Source organism: Tachypleus tridentatus, chromosome 1 (genome assembly GCF_004210375.1).
Source record: "Tachypleus tridentatus isolate NWPU-2018 chromosome 1, ASM421037v1, whole genome shotgun sequence".
NCBI lineage: Eukaryota > Metazoa > Arthropoda > Merostomata > Xiphosura > Limulidae > Tachypleus > Tachypleus tridentatus.
Genome location: NC_134825.1, coordinates 8,604,222 through 8,623,520, shown reverse-complemented (window position 1 = coordinate 8,623,520; position 19,299 = coordinate 8,604,222). Strand labels below are relative to the sequence as shown.

At 33.1% G+C, this 19,299-nt stretch overlaps 1 protein-coding gene across 2 annotated transcripts; it reads left to right on the top strand.

Moving 5' to 3' along the window:
• The first annotated feature begins 449 nt into the window (after window positions 1–449).
• On the top strand, window positions 450–17,717 carry LOC143238827 (uncharacterized). 2 transcript variants are annotated; one of them, XM_076479513.1, is made up of 5 exons: window positions 573–708; window positions 1,703–1,798; window positions 3,147–3,250; window positions 4,860–5,031; window positions 14,650–17,717. In XM_076479513.1, exons 2-5 carry the CDS (start codon window positions 1,720–1,722, stop codon window positions 16,149–16,151), a joined length of 1,857 nt encoding a protein of 618 aa, XP_076335628.1. In that variant the 5' UTR covers window positions 573–708; window positions 1,703–1,719; the 3' UTR covers window positions 16,152–17,717. The 2 variants fall into 2 exon arrangements, with proteins under 2 accessions (XP_076335543.1, XP_076335628.1); XM_076479428.1 differs by lacking the exon at window positions 1,703–1,798 and having other exon boundaries at window positions 450–708.
• Window positions 17,718–19,299: the final 1,582 nt, after the last annotated feature.

Here is a 19,299-nt window from a genome sequence, read left to right as displayed (position 1 = left end):
AAAAAAAAAAACTGTGGAAGGACTCAAAAATATGAATTTTCAGTCAAAATTCTCAAATCGTGAAAGTCCTAACAGCTTGTTGTCAAATTTAGTCCACCTTAAGTACATATTTATTCTGGAGATGAGAAAATTTTATTTAATCATTGCAAACTATTTCACTAACTTCCAAATGTGTCCAGCATATTGTTTTAAAGAAAGAAATACATAATTGTAAATTTCACATTTAATTTTGCATTAGAGTAAATATGTCTTCTTCATTTTCTCATCAACAACGTGTTCATTACTTTTAATAACTTACAGATTTGCGTATTAAAAATAAAAAAATACATATATTTGGCGTCACAGAAACAATAAAAAAAATCAGGTGAAAATAAAGATTTTCAAGATTTAAAAACAAACGTACTTAAACCACAGTGAGTAACGAATTTGTTAACGAGTATATACAAAATGTTACTCACTGTGGTTTAAGTACGTTTGTTTTTAAATCTTGAAAATCTTTATTTTCACCTGATTTTTTTTATTGTTTCTGTGACGCCAAATATATGTATTTTTTTATTTTTAATACGCAAATCTGTAAGTTAGCCACCTGATTAACCATGGAAGTAATAAAGATCAAGTCTGAAACATTTTCCGGTGAGGAGGATGCTTTGTTGGATATGAAATTGGTGAAAAATGAAGAGGAAAGTTCTACGCTATCTAATAGCAATAGTAAGTCTTCATGTTTAGAATTTAAACATCTTAGGTTTATGCCAATATTCATTTCTCTTTAAAAATAGTACTTTTTTAATTTAATTTTTTTTAGGCTTAGAAGTTAAACCTACATGTTAGAATGTACCATTATTTAATACAGATAGATTTTGGGTTTTCTGTCTCGTGGATACGTTAGAGTAAAATATATATCCTTGCTATGTATTTGTTATTACACATTACAGTGATCAGATGAAAACAAAAACTGTTATGCATTTGAACTTTAAAAGTTTTACTTCTGATAAAATAGATGCAGCATGTATTCCTTTAAAGTTCAACTTACAAATTATAACTAATTAATGGATCAAACAAATATTGTTCAATATTGATCAAATCAAGTCCATTTACAGGTTAATAGATCTAAGTTAGAGAAATATAAACTTGAAGAATTTTTCATAATTTATTAATCAGCAAATTTTCTGGCTGATTTTCTTAAGGAAACCTAATTCATTTCTGTAACCAGACCAAAAAACAAAAAAGAAAACAAATGAAAAATGACACAGAGTATGTGTAACACCTTCTTCATTAAGAGATATTGTTGTGAAATAAATGATTTCAGAAGGTGACATCTTTTCATTTGAGCAGGTGATGAGATCGGTGACTTCAGGTCAGAAAGTCAGTAACTTGTAGCAAAAGGTTAATGACCATTAATGAAAGGTCGGAATATAAAATAACTGTTTTTAGTTACTATAGGAACCTACATAATTGAAGATGTATACATTTTGTGGACTAAAGACCATTTCAAGGGGCATCTGTGAAAAGTCAAAGTTAATGACCTCTAGGAAGAAATAAAAATATGAACTAACAAGCTATAAATTATATAAAAAAACTGGATAAGTACTTTTTTTTTATAATCCCACATGATGAGATTATAAGATTTAACGTATCAGAACAGTTCTTACTGCAAAAACAGTAAAATAACATTTTTATATTTATTTATATCTGTATATTCCAGGATGAAAAATCTACATTATGACTAATGCCAGTTATGGACATTTAAATGTTTTCATTATGTCTGATGCCAAGGAGAAATGGAAACAAAATAGTGGAAGTTAGTTGATGAAAATTACATTTAATAAGCCCAGTTGTTTTGTTACAGAATTGTTACATTTTTGTTTACTTTCTTTGTTATGGATGTGAAGTATTGTCAATAGTATTCATTGTAAATGTAAAAAATCAAGTTGATATTAATTGTCCACCTGAACTGATAAACTAACTTTATTAATCATGCTGACAAGTGATGATCTGATTGGGAACAGCAATATGAAGGAAGGTCACATATACATACCAAATATGGGACAACACTAATGTATCCAGACAGACAGTGTGATTAGTATATGCTTCTACCATTTATAGATGGAACATTTTTGAAATAAGATAAATTCTAAGTTTACAACCATTAGGTTAGATATTATCTGAGCTTTCTTAATGTCACAGCCATTACTGTTGTCTTGTTTTTCCTCTTCACTGTGGTAAGCTATTACAAATGTCTAAATATTCCAAGAACAGACAAAACCAGTACTGCATACAAGTTGAAAAATTCTGTGTTAAATTGGCCATAAAAGTGTATGTGATGACTTTCAGTGTATGTATGATTCCTGAACACTAATCTTATCTGATACATTTTATTGTAAATACATGCTGTGAAACAAAAACAAAAATACTTGTTACAGTTAAGAAATATCACTTTTAATAAAGTCATCAACTGTTGTGATGAGGCATCACAGAAGACTGGGGTAACTTTTAAATTCCAAACTTGTACAAACTTCTTGTTATAGAAAAATACTTAAAGGCTTTGTAAAAATTGTCTGTCTGAAAACAGATCAGTGGTAAAAAGCTTCTCATCACAACCTGAAAACAATTACCACAAGTTTGTTGAATTATCTACAAGAAAACAACAACATTGTAAATAAAAATTAGATATAAGAAAGCCATTACACACACACAAACAAACAAACATTACCAGTTTGTAAAGCCTAACTGTATATAGTAGTGAATACAAAGTTTTGATATGTGAAAATATTTGTCCTAATAGTTTCAATTTCTTGTATTTGTTTGAAGATGTGTTGGCCAAGTTATGCAAAAGTGTTGTCTAGTAAAAATTATGTAGTTTGTAATTTTTTAATGTGAAACAGTAGTAATTCTTATGTGAGAAAGGTTTTTGTTAGAAATAGAATTCAACCGCAAATCAATACAAAAATAGCATCATGACAGTAAAATTTAAATACACAATAAAGATTGTATCACAAGTATATTGTATGACCTGACATTAATATATCTTTGTTTATTATATTTAAATATGTGGCATGAATATATAATTTCATATTGTTCATGTGCTATTTCATTATGTAGACATTTACAAGGATAGTGAATGTAAAGTTATATATTTTTATCTACAGGTGAAGTTGTTCCTCTAAAAGAAGGATCTCAGATAATTTGTCAGTTTGGTGTCAATAAGGAAAACTGGGAAGATAATTTTGATAAAGTACCAGTGAAGACTGAGGTAATTTGTAAATTACAAACTTGTACAGGTTTCTTATTAGAGAAAAATGATTAATTAGTTTTAATGATGTGAATATAAGAGTTTGACAGTGTTAATTGTTGTACCTGCACTCACACAGTTGCTCAAAACTTTGCAACCAACTCAAAAAAGGATTAACTTGTTTTATTTATTAGACAAGTACATAGACTGTCTTTTTTGATTTTCCTCAATTATCCTAAACTTAAATTTGATTTAGAAATTAGAATAATGTCAATTTTGGTTTTTGTAAAATAACACTTTTTGTAGTTATAAATTTACCTTGTAAAGTTTGTTAGGGAGTGAATAACAATAAAACTATAAAGTGTATTAAGATGATATTGTGTTATTGTATTAACAATGTTTTAACTTCTCCGTATTAGCTGCAGTAATGTTTTATTGTTACAATGATGGTATTACACCAGTTAACTTTTTAAAAGTTAATTATGTTAACACTATACTCAAATTTTCAGTAATTTTTATGTTAATGAAAGTATTTCAATTATTATAAGATGGAATTTTATGTTAGTCAGTGTTGATTGAGTGGTCATACAGTAACTTAAATAAGTCAAAGTTAAAATAATGTTTATATTCTAGTCATATTCTAGTCTTGTTTGTGGGTTCATTTTAAGTATCTGGTAAAAGTAATTCATGTGTAGGATATTGGTTTGTTTGTATAACATTTAACATTATTATATTTTCATGGATGATTCAACTTTTTTTGTAATTTATCATTTGTTTCCTCCTTAAAAATTAAGTTTTAGTTGTTCGGTATGTAAATTTTGCTACTAATTTGACACAATTTAAATAGTAATGTGCCATTCTAATTTTGTTATGTCATTCTTGTCTAAAGTTACACTGGGATTTTTTACTAGTTAAGAGATGTTTTAGGAAGAATTTGATAAAATCAGGCACGTTGTACTAATTTTTTTGTTTTTAAAACAAAATTAATTGGATAATAATTGTTTGAGCTGAAAGCTAGTGTTTGTGGGTTCTCTACACAAAGTATACTGTATTATTTATTTATTGATACTTTAAATAGTTAAGATGTATAATATGTAGGATTTTATTACTTTTCACTTTTATTTGTTAGTAATATTTTTTTTGCATTGGCAACTTAATATACCTATTTAGGACTAACCTAAATCTTCTAGGCTTGCAGAACCTTTTAAGATATTACAGGGATTATGGCCGAGTATCTTGTTAATGGTGTAGGTACCTAACTGATGAAAGACTGTCTTCTAACCTTTGTAAATAGGAATGTAAGAAAAGTGTATTTGATTAGCTATACTGCTTCTCAGATTTGCTCTGAGCACATAGCCGTTTCTGATTGAAAGTTATGTTAATCACTGCATGTTAAGTTTTCAAATACAGAAGTTTTAATTTTATTAGTGCTTTCTACTCAGATGAATTTTTTTGTGAATGAATTATTCTTTGTGCTACAGACAAATCTGTGATGAGAATCCACACATTTCAAAACAAGTTTTATGTAGTCAAGTTTTATATTTAATGAGCGGTAGAGACCTTATATGCTTATATTGAATTGTTGCTTTTAGTGGTTACTAGTTAGTTTTTATTAATTTTTTGATTTCAGAACACATTGGTCAGGGTACAATCACATGAACCTTGTGATATGCAACAAGATGAGATTATTTCTGAGATGGGTGACAATGATATTGACTCTAAAGATATTTTGAGTAGAAGAAAAGAAAAGGAAACACAAGATGACTGTCAAGAAATTGGCTACGGGTCAGAAAGTTTACCTGGTAAATACAAACGTTTCCAAATTCTTAAACATATTTCTACTGGGTAAAATGAGATAGTTTTTCATTTAGTTAAACATATTACTACTGGGTAAAATGAGATAGTGTTTCATTTAGTTAAACATATTACTACTGGGTAAAATGAGATAGTGTTTCATTTAGTTAAACATATTACTACTGGGTAAAATGAGATAGTGTTTCATTTAGTTAAACATATTACTACTGGGTAAAATGAGATAGTGTTTCATTTAGTTAAACATATTACTACTGGGTAAAATGAGATAGTGTTTCATTTAGTTAAACATATTACTACTGGGTAAAATGAGATAGTGTTTCATTTAGTTAAACATATTACTACTGGGTAAAATGAGATAGTTTTTCATTTAGTTTAAACATATTTCTACTGGGTAAAATGAGATAGTGTTTCATTTAGTTAAACATATTTCTACTGGGTAAAATGAGATAGTTTTTCATTTAGTTTAAACTGTTTTCATTCAATTCAGCTGTATGTGCACAATTTACATTTTATCAGAAATTAAGTAATAATTTGAAGTATTTAAGTAAAGTTAACTGTTTAATATCTATCAGTCCTTGTAATTTTTAGTAGCTTATACAATCTTATGTATAATTATTAACTTTATATTGTTTTTATTACTACAGATATTAATTACTAAGTAGTTACAAAGTGACCTACTTATCTCTCAACACAGTAGTTATTTTTTGTATTTCTGCCAATACGTAGGTTTTGTACATTTCACTAGGCTTGAACTATCTTCAACCTAAATTGTGTGTACATGAACTGCTTTAGTTCTTGAAGTAATCAACATGTAGCAACAGTTAGTCATCAGTAGAAGGGTGACAGTCTATACACAGTAGATCCCCCATAAGAACTTGCATTCAAAATTAACTTCATATGTAAACTTCATGATTGGTTTGATGTTTTCAATATTGTGATTACTCTCTCTTTCTCTGACCATCTCTTCTTTCAGTTCATGCCTATTTTTCATTTTCAACTTTCATGGCATTTATTATTCCATTCCTCACTTTTGTTAGTTTCTGAACAATGGTAAACTACATGCTCTGTCAGGGTTGTTTTTTTTTTCAGATTGTGATACAAACCTGCTGATAAGAATTATTCCATACTGTTGCTTGTACTAGAGTAAGTTTCGGACATTTGCTGGTTGGTTTCTGTACACATATTTTTAGGCCTGTGATCTGTTACTTTGCTGGGCCGTGAATCATTCTTTTCAGGTTCTTATAAATGTAGAAACCTGTATTTAACAGTTGTTGCATCAACGTGTGTGTGTATGCATATGTATATATATACTTAAGGAAATCTGAGAACATTTTTGAGCAGTTTTACACTATGAACTCTCATGTTTCTGTGGCTTTGTTTTTTCAAGGTTTTAACTTTGTTCCCGAGATGTGTTGATGTCCTGTGCTGTGGTTGTTTGCAGAAGTTGAGATACCATATAACTACTGTTTTGAAATTCCTCACAGCTTTTATCATGTTTATGGCTGCTGGATGTTCTTTGTGTGTGGAAAATGTTGCTGCTAATTTTGATCAGTTATTTCTCTCCCTACTAATTTGATTGTTTGCATGATCCCAAAATCAGTGTTTCTATATTATAACTTTATATATCTTTTATGAACATTTTCAAGCTTTCAGTAAGCATTAAGTCTTTTTCTGATATGGTACATTACCTTTTCTTACCTAAATAGCTATTCTCATTCAGTGCTACCCTCTGTATGCAAAACATTTCTTCATGCATGCCACAAACCTTCTTTCTCCCCTCCATTGGAAATGACTCATTCCAGTGTGTGTATTATGCAAATATCATGTGATAACTCTCCACAGATAAGAGTGCCACACACTATTATGCACATAACTCCCTCTGTTAAATTCCATCAGACTACCACTTCTCATTTGCAATGCTCATGTTTAGACAGATAAAATCTTTCTGTAGTGTGTTTCATCTTTATAAATAAGTAATCACACTTCCAAGGTTATTTTCTTTATTAATTATTTTTTATTATGCAGCTGACACCTATATTTTCAATTCACTTTCCAGTCTTTATTATTATTTTCTCTCTCACATTTGCATTCATCTATCAAACAACTTATTTTATTACTCATTATGAATTCCAAGGTTAATGTAACTACTTTGGGAGTCATACCTCCTTCAAGCACATTTTCTCTGTTGGCAAGCAGGGGTGACTCATTGGATTTATCTGCAGTTATTTGGTAAGAGATTTATCCCTTTCCCTGTGTATCTCAGTGTGACTGGTATGGGTGTTAACACTTTTACTAATAAAGCAGAAAACTGATAGTCTAGATTCATGTTTGTTTCTGTAGGTCATTTAGCTCTTTATATTTCGAGCTTAACGTGGGTTTTAGTCATTTTTTTTCTGTAAATTATGGGTAATGTTTGTTCACTGATTTAAAATTCTTGGATAGTTTTATCTTCACAAATTAGGGGTTAGTTTTTCCTTTCTGCACTGTTGTATGAAATGTCATTCCTTCTACCGATGGTTTTTTTTATTTAAGTTTCTCACTTTCGTTAGGATTGAAGAGCATGTACAGTTAACAATGGTGTAACGTAGGTCAAGTTCAGGCATAACAGAGTTCAAACAGATAACACAATACACAAAGAAACACTATAAATTTACATTTCTTATATAATTGCTGTGGTGAAGTAACTCATGATGAGTAGAAACCTACTTGAAGTAAAAACATATTTCAGGATGGCTGGTATGGGTATTAACACTTTTACTAATAAAGCAGAGAACTGTGTTAATACCAGCCATCCTGAGACACATGTTTACTTCAGATTGTCATCACAAGTTGTTGCTGTTCTTGATTTTCTGTGATCTCCATATTTGTTTGTTGCTTGATAGTTCTTTAGTTTTCCCATCTTGCTTCCCAACTGATTGAGGGTGCCAATATGCCTCACCTACTAGTGGCTATGGATCAGTTTACTTTGGCCTACCATCAAGCTGACTTTTCCATTTTTAGGATCTCAGCAGTTGGGATATATTTTACTAGTTAGGGATGGAACTCCATAATTTTCTGGTGCATTCAACCCGTTCCCATTTTCATGCTTTTCTCTTATATTTACTTTGTTTGAATGGTATTTATTTATTATATATCTCCTTTTTGAAGCTATACATCAAAATTCTGAGGGTTTTTTCAAGGGACAACTTCTCCCTTACTACCTCCATCCTTGCATATGTAATCCTTCTGTTGTTGGGATCTTCTGAGTTTGGTCTTATTCCAGGTGTTTTTTTGTTGCTCACTTATCTTGGGGAATTACTTATAGCCCATTTTCTTTTCCTGTATGTATTTGATCATCTTCCTGACACTTTGGTATTGCATGTACAGTGATGTGAAAAAGTTAGGACACCCTATGAAAGTCTGTGTATTTTTGTAACATTTTTGGATATATAGACATTTATTATCAATTTCAATAATACTGAGAGATCATAAGAATACAACTAAACAATTAAAACTGAAGAAAAGGCTTTTCAAGATCTTCTGTAAATGTAATTCTACAAAATTGCATATTCTAACTGAGGAAAAAGTTAGGACACCCTACCCCCTAATAGTTAGTGTTATCCCATTTGGCTCAAATAACTGCAGTGAGACGCTTCTTGTAGCCATCTACCAGTCTCTGACATTGGTCTGAAGAAAGTTTGCCCCACTCCTCAATGCAGAATTCTTTCAGCTGTGAGATTTATGAGGGATTTTTTGCATGTACAGCCCATTTCAAGTCACCCCATCGTATCTCAATGGGATTCAGATTTGGGCTTTGACTTGGCTATTCCAGGGCTCTCCATTACTTAGTTTTTCAGCCAGTCCTTGGTGAATTTACTGGTATGTTTTTGGTTATTGTCATGTTGCAGGGTCCAGTTCTGCTTCAGCTTTAATTTTCTTACAGATGGTCTCACGTGATCCTCAAGTACCCTCTGATACATTGTAGAATTCATGGTGGATTCTATGATTGTAAGCTGTCCAGGTCCTGCTGCAGCAAAGCAGCCCCAAACCATGACACTTCTACCTCCATGCTTCACAGTTGGTATGGGGTTCTTTTCCTGGAATGCTGTATTTGGTTTATGCCAAACATGTCCTCTGTACTGGTGTCCAAATAATTCAGTTTTGGACTAATCTGTCCAAAGAACATTATTCCAGAAGTCCTGGTCTTTGTCTACATTCTCTCTTGCAAACTTCAGTCTGGCCTTGATGTTTCTCTTAGAGAGCGAAGGTTTCCTCCTTGCACACCTCCCATGCAAGTTAAACTTGTGCAGTCTCTTTCTGATTGTAGAGGCATGCACTTTCACATCAGCAGTAGCCAGAGCCTGCTGTAGGTCCCGTGATGACATGTTAGGGCGTTTGAAGACCTCTTTCAGCATCTTGCGGTCTGCTCTCGGGGTGAACTTGCTTGGGTGATCAGACCTGGGCATGTTGGCAGTTGTTTTGAAAGCCCTCCACTTGTTGACTATTTTCCAGACAGTGGAATGATCGATTTCAAAATCTTTTGGCATCTTTTTAAATCCCTCACCAGACTCATAAGCTGCTACAATTTTCTTTCTGAAGGCCTCAGACAGCTCTTTTGTTCTCACCATGGTGCTCACTCTCACTTCAACAGTCAGGAGCACACCAAACTAAATGTCTGAGGTTTAAATAGGGCAAGCCTCATGCAAAATGCTGAGTAACGATCTTCTAATCGTGTGCACCTGGTGTGATACACCTGTGTGTGAGTTGAGCCATTTTAAGTGTAAATAAATATGGAGGGTGTCCTAACTTTTCACATGACCATAGAATTCTTCCATCAACATCCTACTCCTTCTTTGTTAGCAGCTTATTTGTAGCAGTTGGAACCACAGTTAGCTCCTATTCCTGTTTACAATCCTAGTCCTTCTCAGCTCTCACTTGTTCATTCATCCAGGGCTCCTGGTTTTTATTCAGAGCTTTTTGTTGCCCTCAAGACAACCAGAGACTGGTTACTTGTTATAAATTGTCCTGCCTGAATCAATTTCTCAATCTCCCCCATTTTACCTTGAAGTCATTTTTCATCCTCAGGTGGGCTTTTTCTCAAGATTTATGGATGACAAAGGTGGATTTTGAATGCTTATTTATGTATCCTGATAACTCTCGATTGGCTTATGTGGCTTATGTGGGCTGGTTAATCAAATTGGAGAAATCCTTCCTTCAACCTACTCAATATCAGGTCCATTAGAAGTTGATTTTCAAGTCATTCATCTCAGTTTAGTTCACCATGTTCTTAATGTTCCCTATCTTACATCTTGCAGGGTTCTGTCACTTTGGGGGATGTGGCCTTCCTTGGCTACACTTATGCCCTTAGGCCATACTCATGTGCAAGCTCTTCATTGGGCTCTTCATGACCAGTAAAATTTTGTGCAGGACCTTCTGCAGGCTTGTATTACTCTTCTTTATACCATAGTTGATGGTCTATATTGGTGGATGGAGAGGATACACACTTTGAGTGTCCAGCTTCCTCCTCTTCATATGCACTCTTGTCACAAATCATATTTCCATTCCAGACAAAATCTATCCAATGGTGTGGTAACTCGATCCTGTTGGGCTAGGGTTAACCAATTACCAGTGTTGTGCATTCTCATTGGGTGTTGTGGACATTATGTTTGATGCTGGCAATTGGAAAAAGTACTTATGAATCTCTGATGTTGCTGGTGATTGGCATTGTGGTGCATCTCCTCATAGGACTCCATGATGGGTAGGGTTAGTAGGCAGTGAATCTTTTTTATTCTTATTATATATGATCAACATTTACCTGAAAACAAGAAAATAAAAACACAGCTTTTATTGAATGGTCATGCATGGATGGCTCTGTTACACAGTCACTATCACTTTCAGATCTTGTACCTTGACTTTTTGTCCTTTATTCTTTATCTGACAAATCCTTAGGGCAAATGCCTTCCTTTTTTTATTCAGAAGAGATTAGAGGGGCTTTCCAAATTCTGTCAGAAAGCAAAGTTCTGGGGACATCTTGGTGAAAACATCTGCTCCACAACACAGTGAGCTCCTCTTGAATTCAAATGCCATGGGAGATGTACATATTGATTTTACTTCCCATGCTACTTTGAATTCCTCATGAGGAGTTATTGTTGAGAGAGATTTGTCAGAGATCCTTGCTGGAAACTCCATTCAAGGAGTTTCTGCAGTGTGACATATCTCCACTTTTAAAGAAGGACTTATGCTGCCTACCAATGTTTACGTTGCCACGTCTACCTGCCATTGTCAAAACAGGTTATATGAACTGTAAGGTATGGCCATATGTTTCTAACTCTCAGATGTTTCCAATGCCATGGGTTCAGTCATTTGAAGGCATCATGTTGTGGTGGTTTGATGCATGTTTGTTGTAGTGGTAAAGATCACGACACCTAAGACTACAAACTGAAACCTTACTGCACTAACTGTAGTGGTTCCCACCCCTCTTATTTTCATTCTTGCTCTCAATGGGTGGAGGAGAAAGAGGTCCAGAATTTAAAAACTATTAATAACATTTCTCAAAAGTTGTCTCCTACTCCATCTTGGACATATGATGCTGCACTATGTTCCTTTACTACAGTTGGAGTGTGGTCAGATCTTTCCATGCCTCCAACAGCGTCATTCACCAACCATGTGAACAATCATATGCATGATTAGGGGCTTCTTGTGGCTCCAGGCCCTATTTGAGCTCTGCTCACTTCTTTCTGGCATGTACCAGCTTGTCAAAACAGGTTTTAAGGTAACTCATTACACTTTATCCAATGAAAAATTGTTGTGTTGATTAGGTTTGGGTGCCACTCTATTGTTAATCCCTTCATCCTGGTCTTCAAGAGAAGGACAAGAGACCCTTGCCATTTCTGGCTCCAAGCCACAGGGATGATCAATTTTGAGCATTCCTCCTGAGTTGTGAAACCTTTTTGGAAAGGTTCATAGTGAGTAGTAAGGCAGCTCATCCATGATTATGTTGTATGCCAATTTCCCAGCAGTTTTGAACAGTCATTTGGAACAAAATGTTCTTGGGAGGCAAGAAGTCCAATTAGTGCACTAGCTACAATACACCTTATGTCTGTCTGAGTTGTTTGATGCAAACTCCCAGTTGGCCGTGTATATTTCACACCTGTGAAATATTTTTCTCTTCTTCCTTTTATGCTTCCACCCAGTTAAAGATTATATCCTACCTAAGAAGGATGCAGTCCCCAATATGTGTTACACCTGTAGTAGGACCCTTTCATTGGGTGTCATGTTCCATGGATTTTCTGATGGTTTCTCTTTTTACACCAGTACCTCCACCATGTCTTTGTGGTATTCTAGCTACTACATGTAGAGAGGAAAATGGATGTTTCTGGAAGCTTAAATTTTCCCTAACAAAAATTAATTTTCAGCATATACCTCTAAACAACTTCCATCATTCCTCTTGCCTTATTTAAGAATGAGGTTTATTTGAATCTCAGTGTTTATGGGGATCCACTGTACATGGAGTGTATTACTTTTTTTACTGGCAGAAAGCTGTAACTGTGTGATGATTATATTGTGTTCTAGAATAGTTGCCTGCTCATGCAAGAAATAGATAGTGTGTATGGACAAGAATGTATATAATAAAGAACATTTTCAGTTGAGGAAAATGTTTACTTTTAGCTTCTCATTCACTGTATTCCATTAGTTGATCTTGATTCTTCATGTGAGGAATATGGCCTGCCATCTATTAACCTGTGGTTTCCTTTACTGTATTCCAGTAGTTGATCTTTGTTCTTCATGTGAGGAATATGGCATGCCATCTATTAACCTGTGGTTTCCTTTACTGTATTCCAGTAGTTGATCTTGGTTCTTCATGTGAGGAATATGGCATGCCATCTATTAACCTGTGGTTTCCTTCATTAAGATATCAGTGAATGTTATCACAAGGTTATGTGCTAGGGTGACTGTATTATGACATAAATGGTGAAGGATATCTTTTATCTGCACCTTTCCAAAGAAGATGTATCTTTTAACTAAATGAGTCTAAGGCTATTAAAGAATACAAAGCTAGATGTAACCCAAAACAATGTGTACTTAGTTGTTTTAACAGTATTTATTATGGATAACCAACTGGTATAGTAAAACACTGATTTATACAAAACACTGAATGTATACTTAGTTTTTTTCAAATAACTTATGATTCATAACCATCTCGTACCTTTATGACACTGGTTAAACAAAACCATTAATGTATACTTAGTTGCTTTAAAAGAACTTAAGATGGATAACCAACTGGTACATTAGAACACTGATTATATAAAACACTGAATGTATAATTAGTTATTTTTAAAAGTATTTATGATGGATAACCAGTTAGAGAAGATATGTGTAGTATTTATGATGGATAACCAGTTAGAGAAGATATGTGTAGTATTTATGATGGATAACCAGTTAGAGAAGATATGTGTAGTATTTATGATGGATAACCAGTTAGAGAAGATATGTGCAGTACTTATGATGGATAACCAGTTAGAGAAGATATGTGCAGTACTTATGATGGATAACCAGTTAGAGAAGGTATGTGTAGTATTTATGATGGATAACCAGTTAGAGAAGGTATGTGTAGTATTTATGATAGATAACCAGTTAGAGAAGGTATGTGTAGTATTTATGATGGATAACCAATTAGAGAAGGTATGCATAGTATTTATGATGGATAACCAGTTAGAGAAGGTATGTGTAGTATTTATGATGGATAACCAGTTAGAGAAGGTATGTGTAGTATTTATGATTGATAACCAGTTAGAGAAGATATGTGTAGTATTTATGATGGATAACCAGTTAGAGAAGATATGTGTAGTATTTATGATGGATAACCAGTTAGAGAAGATATGTGTAGTATTTATGATGGATAACCAGTTAGAGAAGATATGTGTAGTATTTATGATGGATAACCAGTTAGAGAAGATATGTGTAGTTTTTATGATGGATAACCAGTTAGAGAAGATATGTGTAGTATTTATGATGGATAACCAGTTAGAGAAGATATGTATATTCTGAATTATTATGTGTGATTTAGTATTTCTAGTTTTTACTACTCTTTCATCTATTTAAGTCTCAAAAGAGAATAACTGATTAGTTGAATATAATGAATGTTGTATGTAAAACTACATAATGAATGTTTAGAGAAACATACTTACAAAATGTAGTGTGTTTAGAGAAACCTATGTAATTAATTCAGTTTGTAGGGTAACGTGTATAAGAAATGTAGAAATTATAGTCATGTGCAAAACAAAGATAATTCATGTGTTTACTGGAATCTACTTACTTACTGTAGTATACCTAATATACTATTACAAATATCTTTATATCTTTGCTTCTTTGATTTTCCTTCATCTCGTAGAATTTTTGTTGAGACATACCTACATTCAAAATGTTGGTAAATTTCACAAATGTTTGTACTACAAACAGATTTAAAAGATGTGTTTTGAAGATATAAATATCTGTATGTAGAACAACCAAAGTAAGAAAGGCAAGTCTGGTCTGCTTAGTCTAATTTGTTCTTTCTATTTTTGTGTGTGGATATGATAATATTAAATAAAGATGACTTTATTACATGGAGTCTGTTTTGATTTTAGATGCAAAGATACGTGAAAAAGTCCTTATTGAGCACCACCTGAAAGAACACCAGAGGATATTTACTGGTGAACAAAAACATACTTGTGTAGTATGTGGTAAGAAATTTGTAAGTGGAAGTCTCCTAAGACGTCACCGGAGAATGCATTCTGAGGAGAAGCCAAACATGTGTGTTGTATGTGGCAAAAGGTTTGCGTATAAAAGTAACTTAAAAAGTCATGAGAGGATACACACTGGAGAGAAACCATATGGTTGTGTTGTATGTGGCAAAGGATTTTTAAATTACAGTCGTTTAAAAATGCACAAGAAAATACACACTGAGCAGAAACCATACCATTGTGTGGTATGTGGCAAAGAATTTGTGACTAAAAATTACTTAAAGGTACATGATAAGATACACACTGGGGAGAAACCGTGCATTTGTGCAGTGTGTGGTAAGAAGTTTATAAGTGGAAGTTATCTGAGAAGTCATGAAAAGATACACACTGGAGAGAAACCTTACAGTTGTGCAGTATGTGGAAAAGGATTTGCACATAAAAGTAACTTAAAACACCATAAGCATATACACACTGGAGATAAGCCATACAGTTGTTCGGTATGCGGTAAAGGGTTAAGTAAAAATGGTGTGAAAATTCACGAGAAGACGCACACCGGTGAGAAGCCGTACAGTTGTTTACTGTGTGGTAAACAGTTTGTAAGTAAAAACAACCTCAAGAAACATAACAGGATACATACTGGGGAGAAACCTAACCATTGTGTTGTATGTGGTAAAGAATTTTTAAGCAAAAGTAACTTGAAAATTCATGAGAAAATACATACTGGGGAGAAGCCCTACGTTTGTATTGTATGTGGCAAGGAATTCTCAAGTAGAACTGGTCAAACAATTCATGAAAAGATACATACTGGAGTAAAACCTTACAGTTGTGCAGTATGTGGTAAACAATTTGTATGTACAAGTAAGTTAAAAAGTCATGAGCAGACACATACTGGGGAAAAGCCGTACAGCTGTGTAGTATGTGGTAAACAATTTGTGTGTACAAGTAATTTAAATATTCATGAGAAGATGCACACTGGAGAAAAGCCATTCAGTTGTGTTGTATGTGGTAAACAATTTGTTTGTAATAGTAACTTAAAGACTCATGAGCGGATACACAGTGGTGAGAAGCCATACAGTTGTATAGTATGTGGTAAACAGTTTGTGAGTAAAAGTAACTTGAAGCATCATGAGATTATACATTCTGGGGAAAGGCCGTACAGTTGTGTAGTTTGTGGCAAAGATTTTTCAAGTAAAAGTAGTCAAACAAATCATGAGAAGATACACACTGGAGATAAGCCTTATAGTTGTGTAGTTTGTGGTAAACAATTTGTATGTAAAAGTTATTTGAATGCTCATGAAAAGGTACACACTGGTGAAAAACCATACAGTTGTATTGTATGTGGTAAACAATTTGTAAGTAAAAGTAACCTAAAGAGACACGAGAAGATGCACACAAGGAAATCTTAAAGCAGGGTGATTAAATTAGTTACCTATGAACAGGAATTTACTAATTAATGCCACAAGATAACTGATTACTTGAAATTATGGTTAAATCAATTAATGCCAGGAAAATAATTAACTAACCCAGATTAAAATTCCCAATGATTAGAGTTTTCAATTACTCCAATTAGTATTTTCTTTTGTTACTTCAAGCTTGTAAACTTTTAGTCATCCTTGGTTCTATGGTACCAAGCTTGATTTCCAAGAATAAGTCTTGATCATAAACTGACTGAAGTCGTGCCTTTGTGGCAAGGAGAAAAGGTCTATTTCCAGGAGTAGTCTTCTTTTAGACTCAATATCTCATTCAAATGACTATTTCTCTTTGGAAGCTAACTATCTCTTGAGTATTTTTACATCCAGTATTCTATTCATTAAAATTATTTTTGTAAACTCATTTAATACACTCGGTAAAGCAGTTACTCTGTAATAAATCCTGTTGTTAAGGTAGTAAAATTTCTTCTTCCTATCTACTTATATTCTCTAGAGTACTAATTTCATTGCAACAGTGAAATATGTTTGCTTAAGGACTACAGGACTGAACAGAAAATTTATGGATACCTTTGAAAAATTGAGTTTGAAGTCTGTGCATTAAAATGGTAGCTTCTGTGAAATCATGTTATGGTTGTGTAACTTTTCTGATCTCAGGACTGATTTTTGTGGAACTAAAATGAGGAAAAAACCAGGTGTAAATTACAATGAATAAATACTTCAGTCTGCTTGTAGCCCTTGTTTTGTGTTGGCATTACCATGTGACTGGTCAGTTTTTCCCCAAGATTTATTGGCTGTGACATAAAGATACCATCCACTTTGCCAACAAAGGATATTGCAGTTATTTTGACTCTTTTAATATGGATGTACTATAACATCCTTTTTGGCAAAGTAATTAATATGTGTTATAGAGAACAGAGTCAGCCTAATTAAGTTTCTAAACCAAGTTTATGCCAAAACTGCACAAAACAAAATAAGTGAAACATTAATAAAATTTCTACATTAATAAAATCAGGTAGAAATGGACAGATATATTGTGCATATCACAGTTAGTCCTCAGATGTTGTCTTCCTTTTATCCTGATGTGTTTATTCTCAAAATAATTTAAAAATATGGTTAAATCATTTGAATATGTGTAAGTAGCGTTGAGTAGAATCAAGCAGTTCGTGGACACGTACATCTGAGGTCTTTGTATTTCAGGAAAGCTGGTATGGGTATTAACACTTTTTATTGTCATCATGAATCTGAGTTGGAACTAATGTAACTCCCAGCTGGAGATTATTTCCAGGTAGTCCTGAACTTTAAGAATTGCATACAAACACCATATGCTCATTACAGTTGGCCCACTGTGTTGTAAAGTATTCCATGAGTATGGATCTAGTGGGCCACTGTAATACACAGGTATTATTCAAGCAAAGTATGTTTTTATTAATTTATTATACAATAGTTTAAATATAATTATATTTTAATGGTTAAAAAAAACTAGTTATTTGTATTTGTTCTGTATTCAAGCAAGTATAATTAAAGTTTTAACTTTATTATCATTTTGTGTGGTTAAAGAAACAAACATGTTTCATATTATTCTGTTACTCAAGTAAAATAGAAGAAAGTTTTAGCAAATGATGTTAATGTTGGAAAGAACAGTCATAAACTTAAATAACATTCATGTTTGATTTCTTAGTAAGAATAAATTATATAATTTAATATGATTATCAGGGTTTTTTTTCTCCGAAATACTTAAAGACAATAGTTGCCAAATGTGCATCTTACCATCTGTCCAGTGAATTACCTAAGGCCATCTTGAACAGTATCTCTGATGAAAGCATGTTATAACAATGTTTTCTTTAAATTCTGCTAACAGGTGAGCTTTGAGTTGGCTGTACAGTAAATAAACAGTTTTTACACCATTCCAGTAAAACTAGTTAAAAATGATAAGACTGCTTAACTTTTGCAGACACTGGATTGTGCAATGTATGGTAAAGACGTAAGGTTAGTTCTGAGATTGGTTCTGCACCTTAAAATGCCTCTTTCTGAAAAATTAACTGTTGTGCAGCTATCATACGGAGATTCAAAACACCTTCGTCACATGGAATAGATCTATCGAGCTCAGGTAATTTTGACCTTTCTGTATCGGGACCTGTCTTATTTATTAAGGTTACAGCATCCATCATGACACCTTTTTAAAATACAGTACTGGGTTCATTACACACTATTCAGTTTAATCATCTGTCTGATGCTGCTCTAACACCTGGAAGAAAGAATACCACCTGCTAAAGTAAACATATCACAATGTTGTAAAGTTGTCCTTTCCATGAATTGGTTCTTTAAAATTTTGGCAAAAATAAGGCTGACTCCATTCCATGTAACAATAAGCCAAGTTTCATTCTTGCTTTATCGACAGACTACTCTCACCTGTGCATTTGTATTGTGCATTTAGGCCTCATTTCACATCAAATTCAACAGAAATTATTTACTTAGGGAACTGTGGCCATGTACAATTTCATTACTAATCAATTCAGTTACTTTATGAACATGATAAATAACTTCTGCAAATACTCAGTTGAAATTGAATGACTGAAATTCTACCAACTAAATAATTATTGAGTTTTTAACTGATTTTCATTACATATAAGTACAGTCTTGTTTGCAGACACCTTGTCAAGTCTTTCTCATAAACATTGAAAAATATTCAAGGTATTCTGGATTTACTTGTATAAACTTGATTTTAACATCGTGTGTCTGATATCTAACATCTACATTTAAACACTGGAAACATAGCTTACAAACTGCCCTTTTTGTGGAATATGAAATTCCTTGAAATAATACAAAATAAAACATTTTGCTAAGTCTTGCATTCATTGATTCTTTGGTTTTCTTGTCTGAGGTTTGTAGTATAGAAAGTGGACAGTCTCTTTTTCTCATGTTTCCATTAATTGTACTGTTGATGGGGTTGTTCTCTCTCTGGGTAAGTAAATGAGTGAATCCTCTGGAGGCTCTGTCTAATGGAAGTAGTCTCAACAGGAAACATGTTGATGGGGTTGTTCTTTCTGGGTAAGTTAATGAGTGAATCCTCTGGAGGCTCTGTCTAATGGAAGTAGTCTCAACAGGAAACATGTTAATGTGGTTG

Excerpts from the sequence above, each read along its gene's own strand:
- LOC143238827 (XM_076479428.1), top strand. The coding sequence starts at position 597 with ATGGAAGTAATAAAGATCAAGTCTGAAACATTTTCCGGTGAGGAGGAT. Across the intron at positions 3,251-4,859 it reads AAGTACCAGTGAAGACTGAG|AACACATTGGTCAGGGTACA; the intron begins GTAATTTGTAAA and ends TTTTGATTTCAG. Across the intron at positions 5,032-14,649 it reads CGGGTCAGAAAGTTTACCTG|ATGCAAAGATACGTGAAAAA; the intron begins GTAAATACAAAC and ends TTTTGATTTTAG.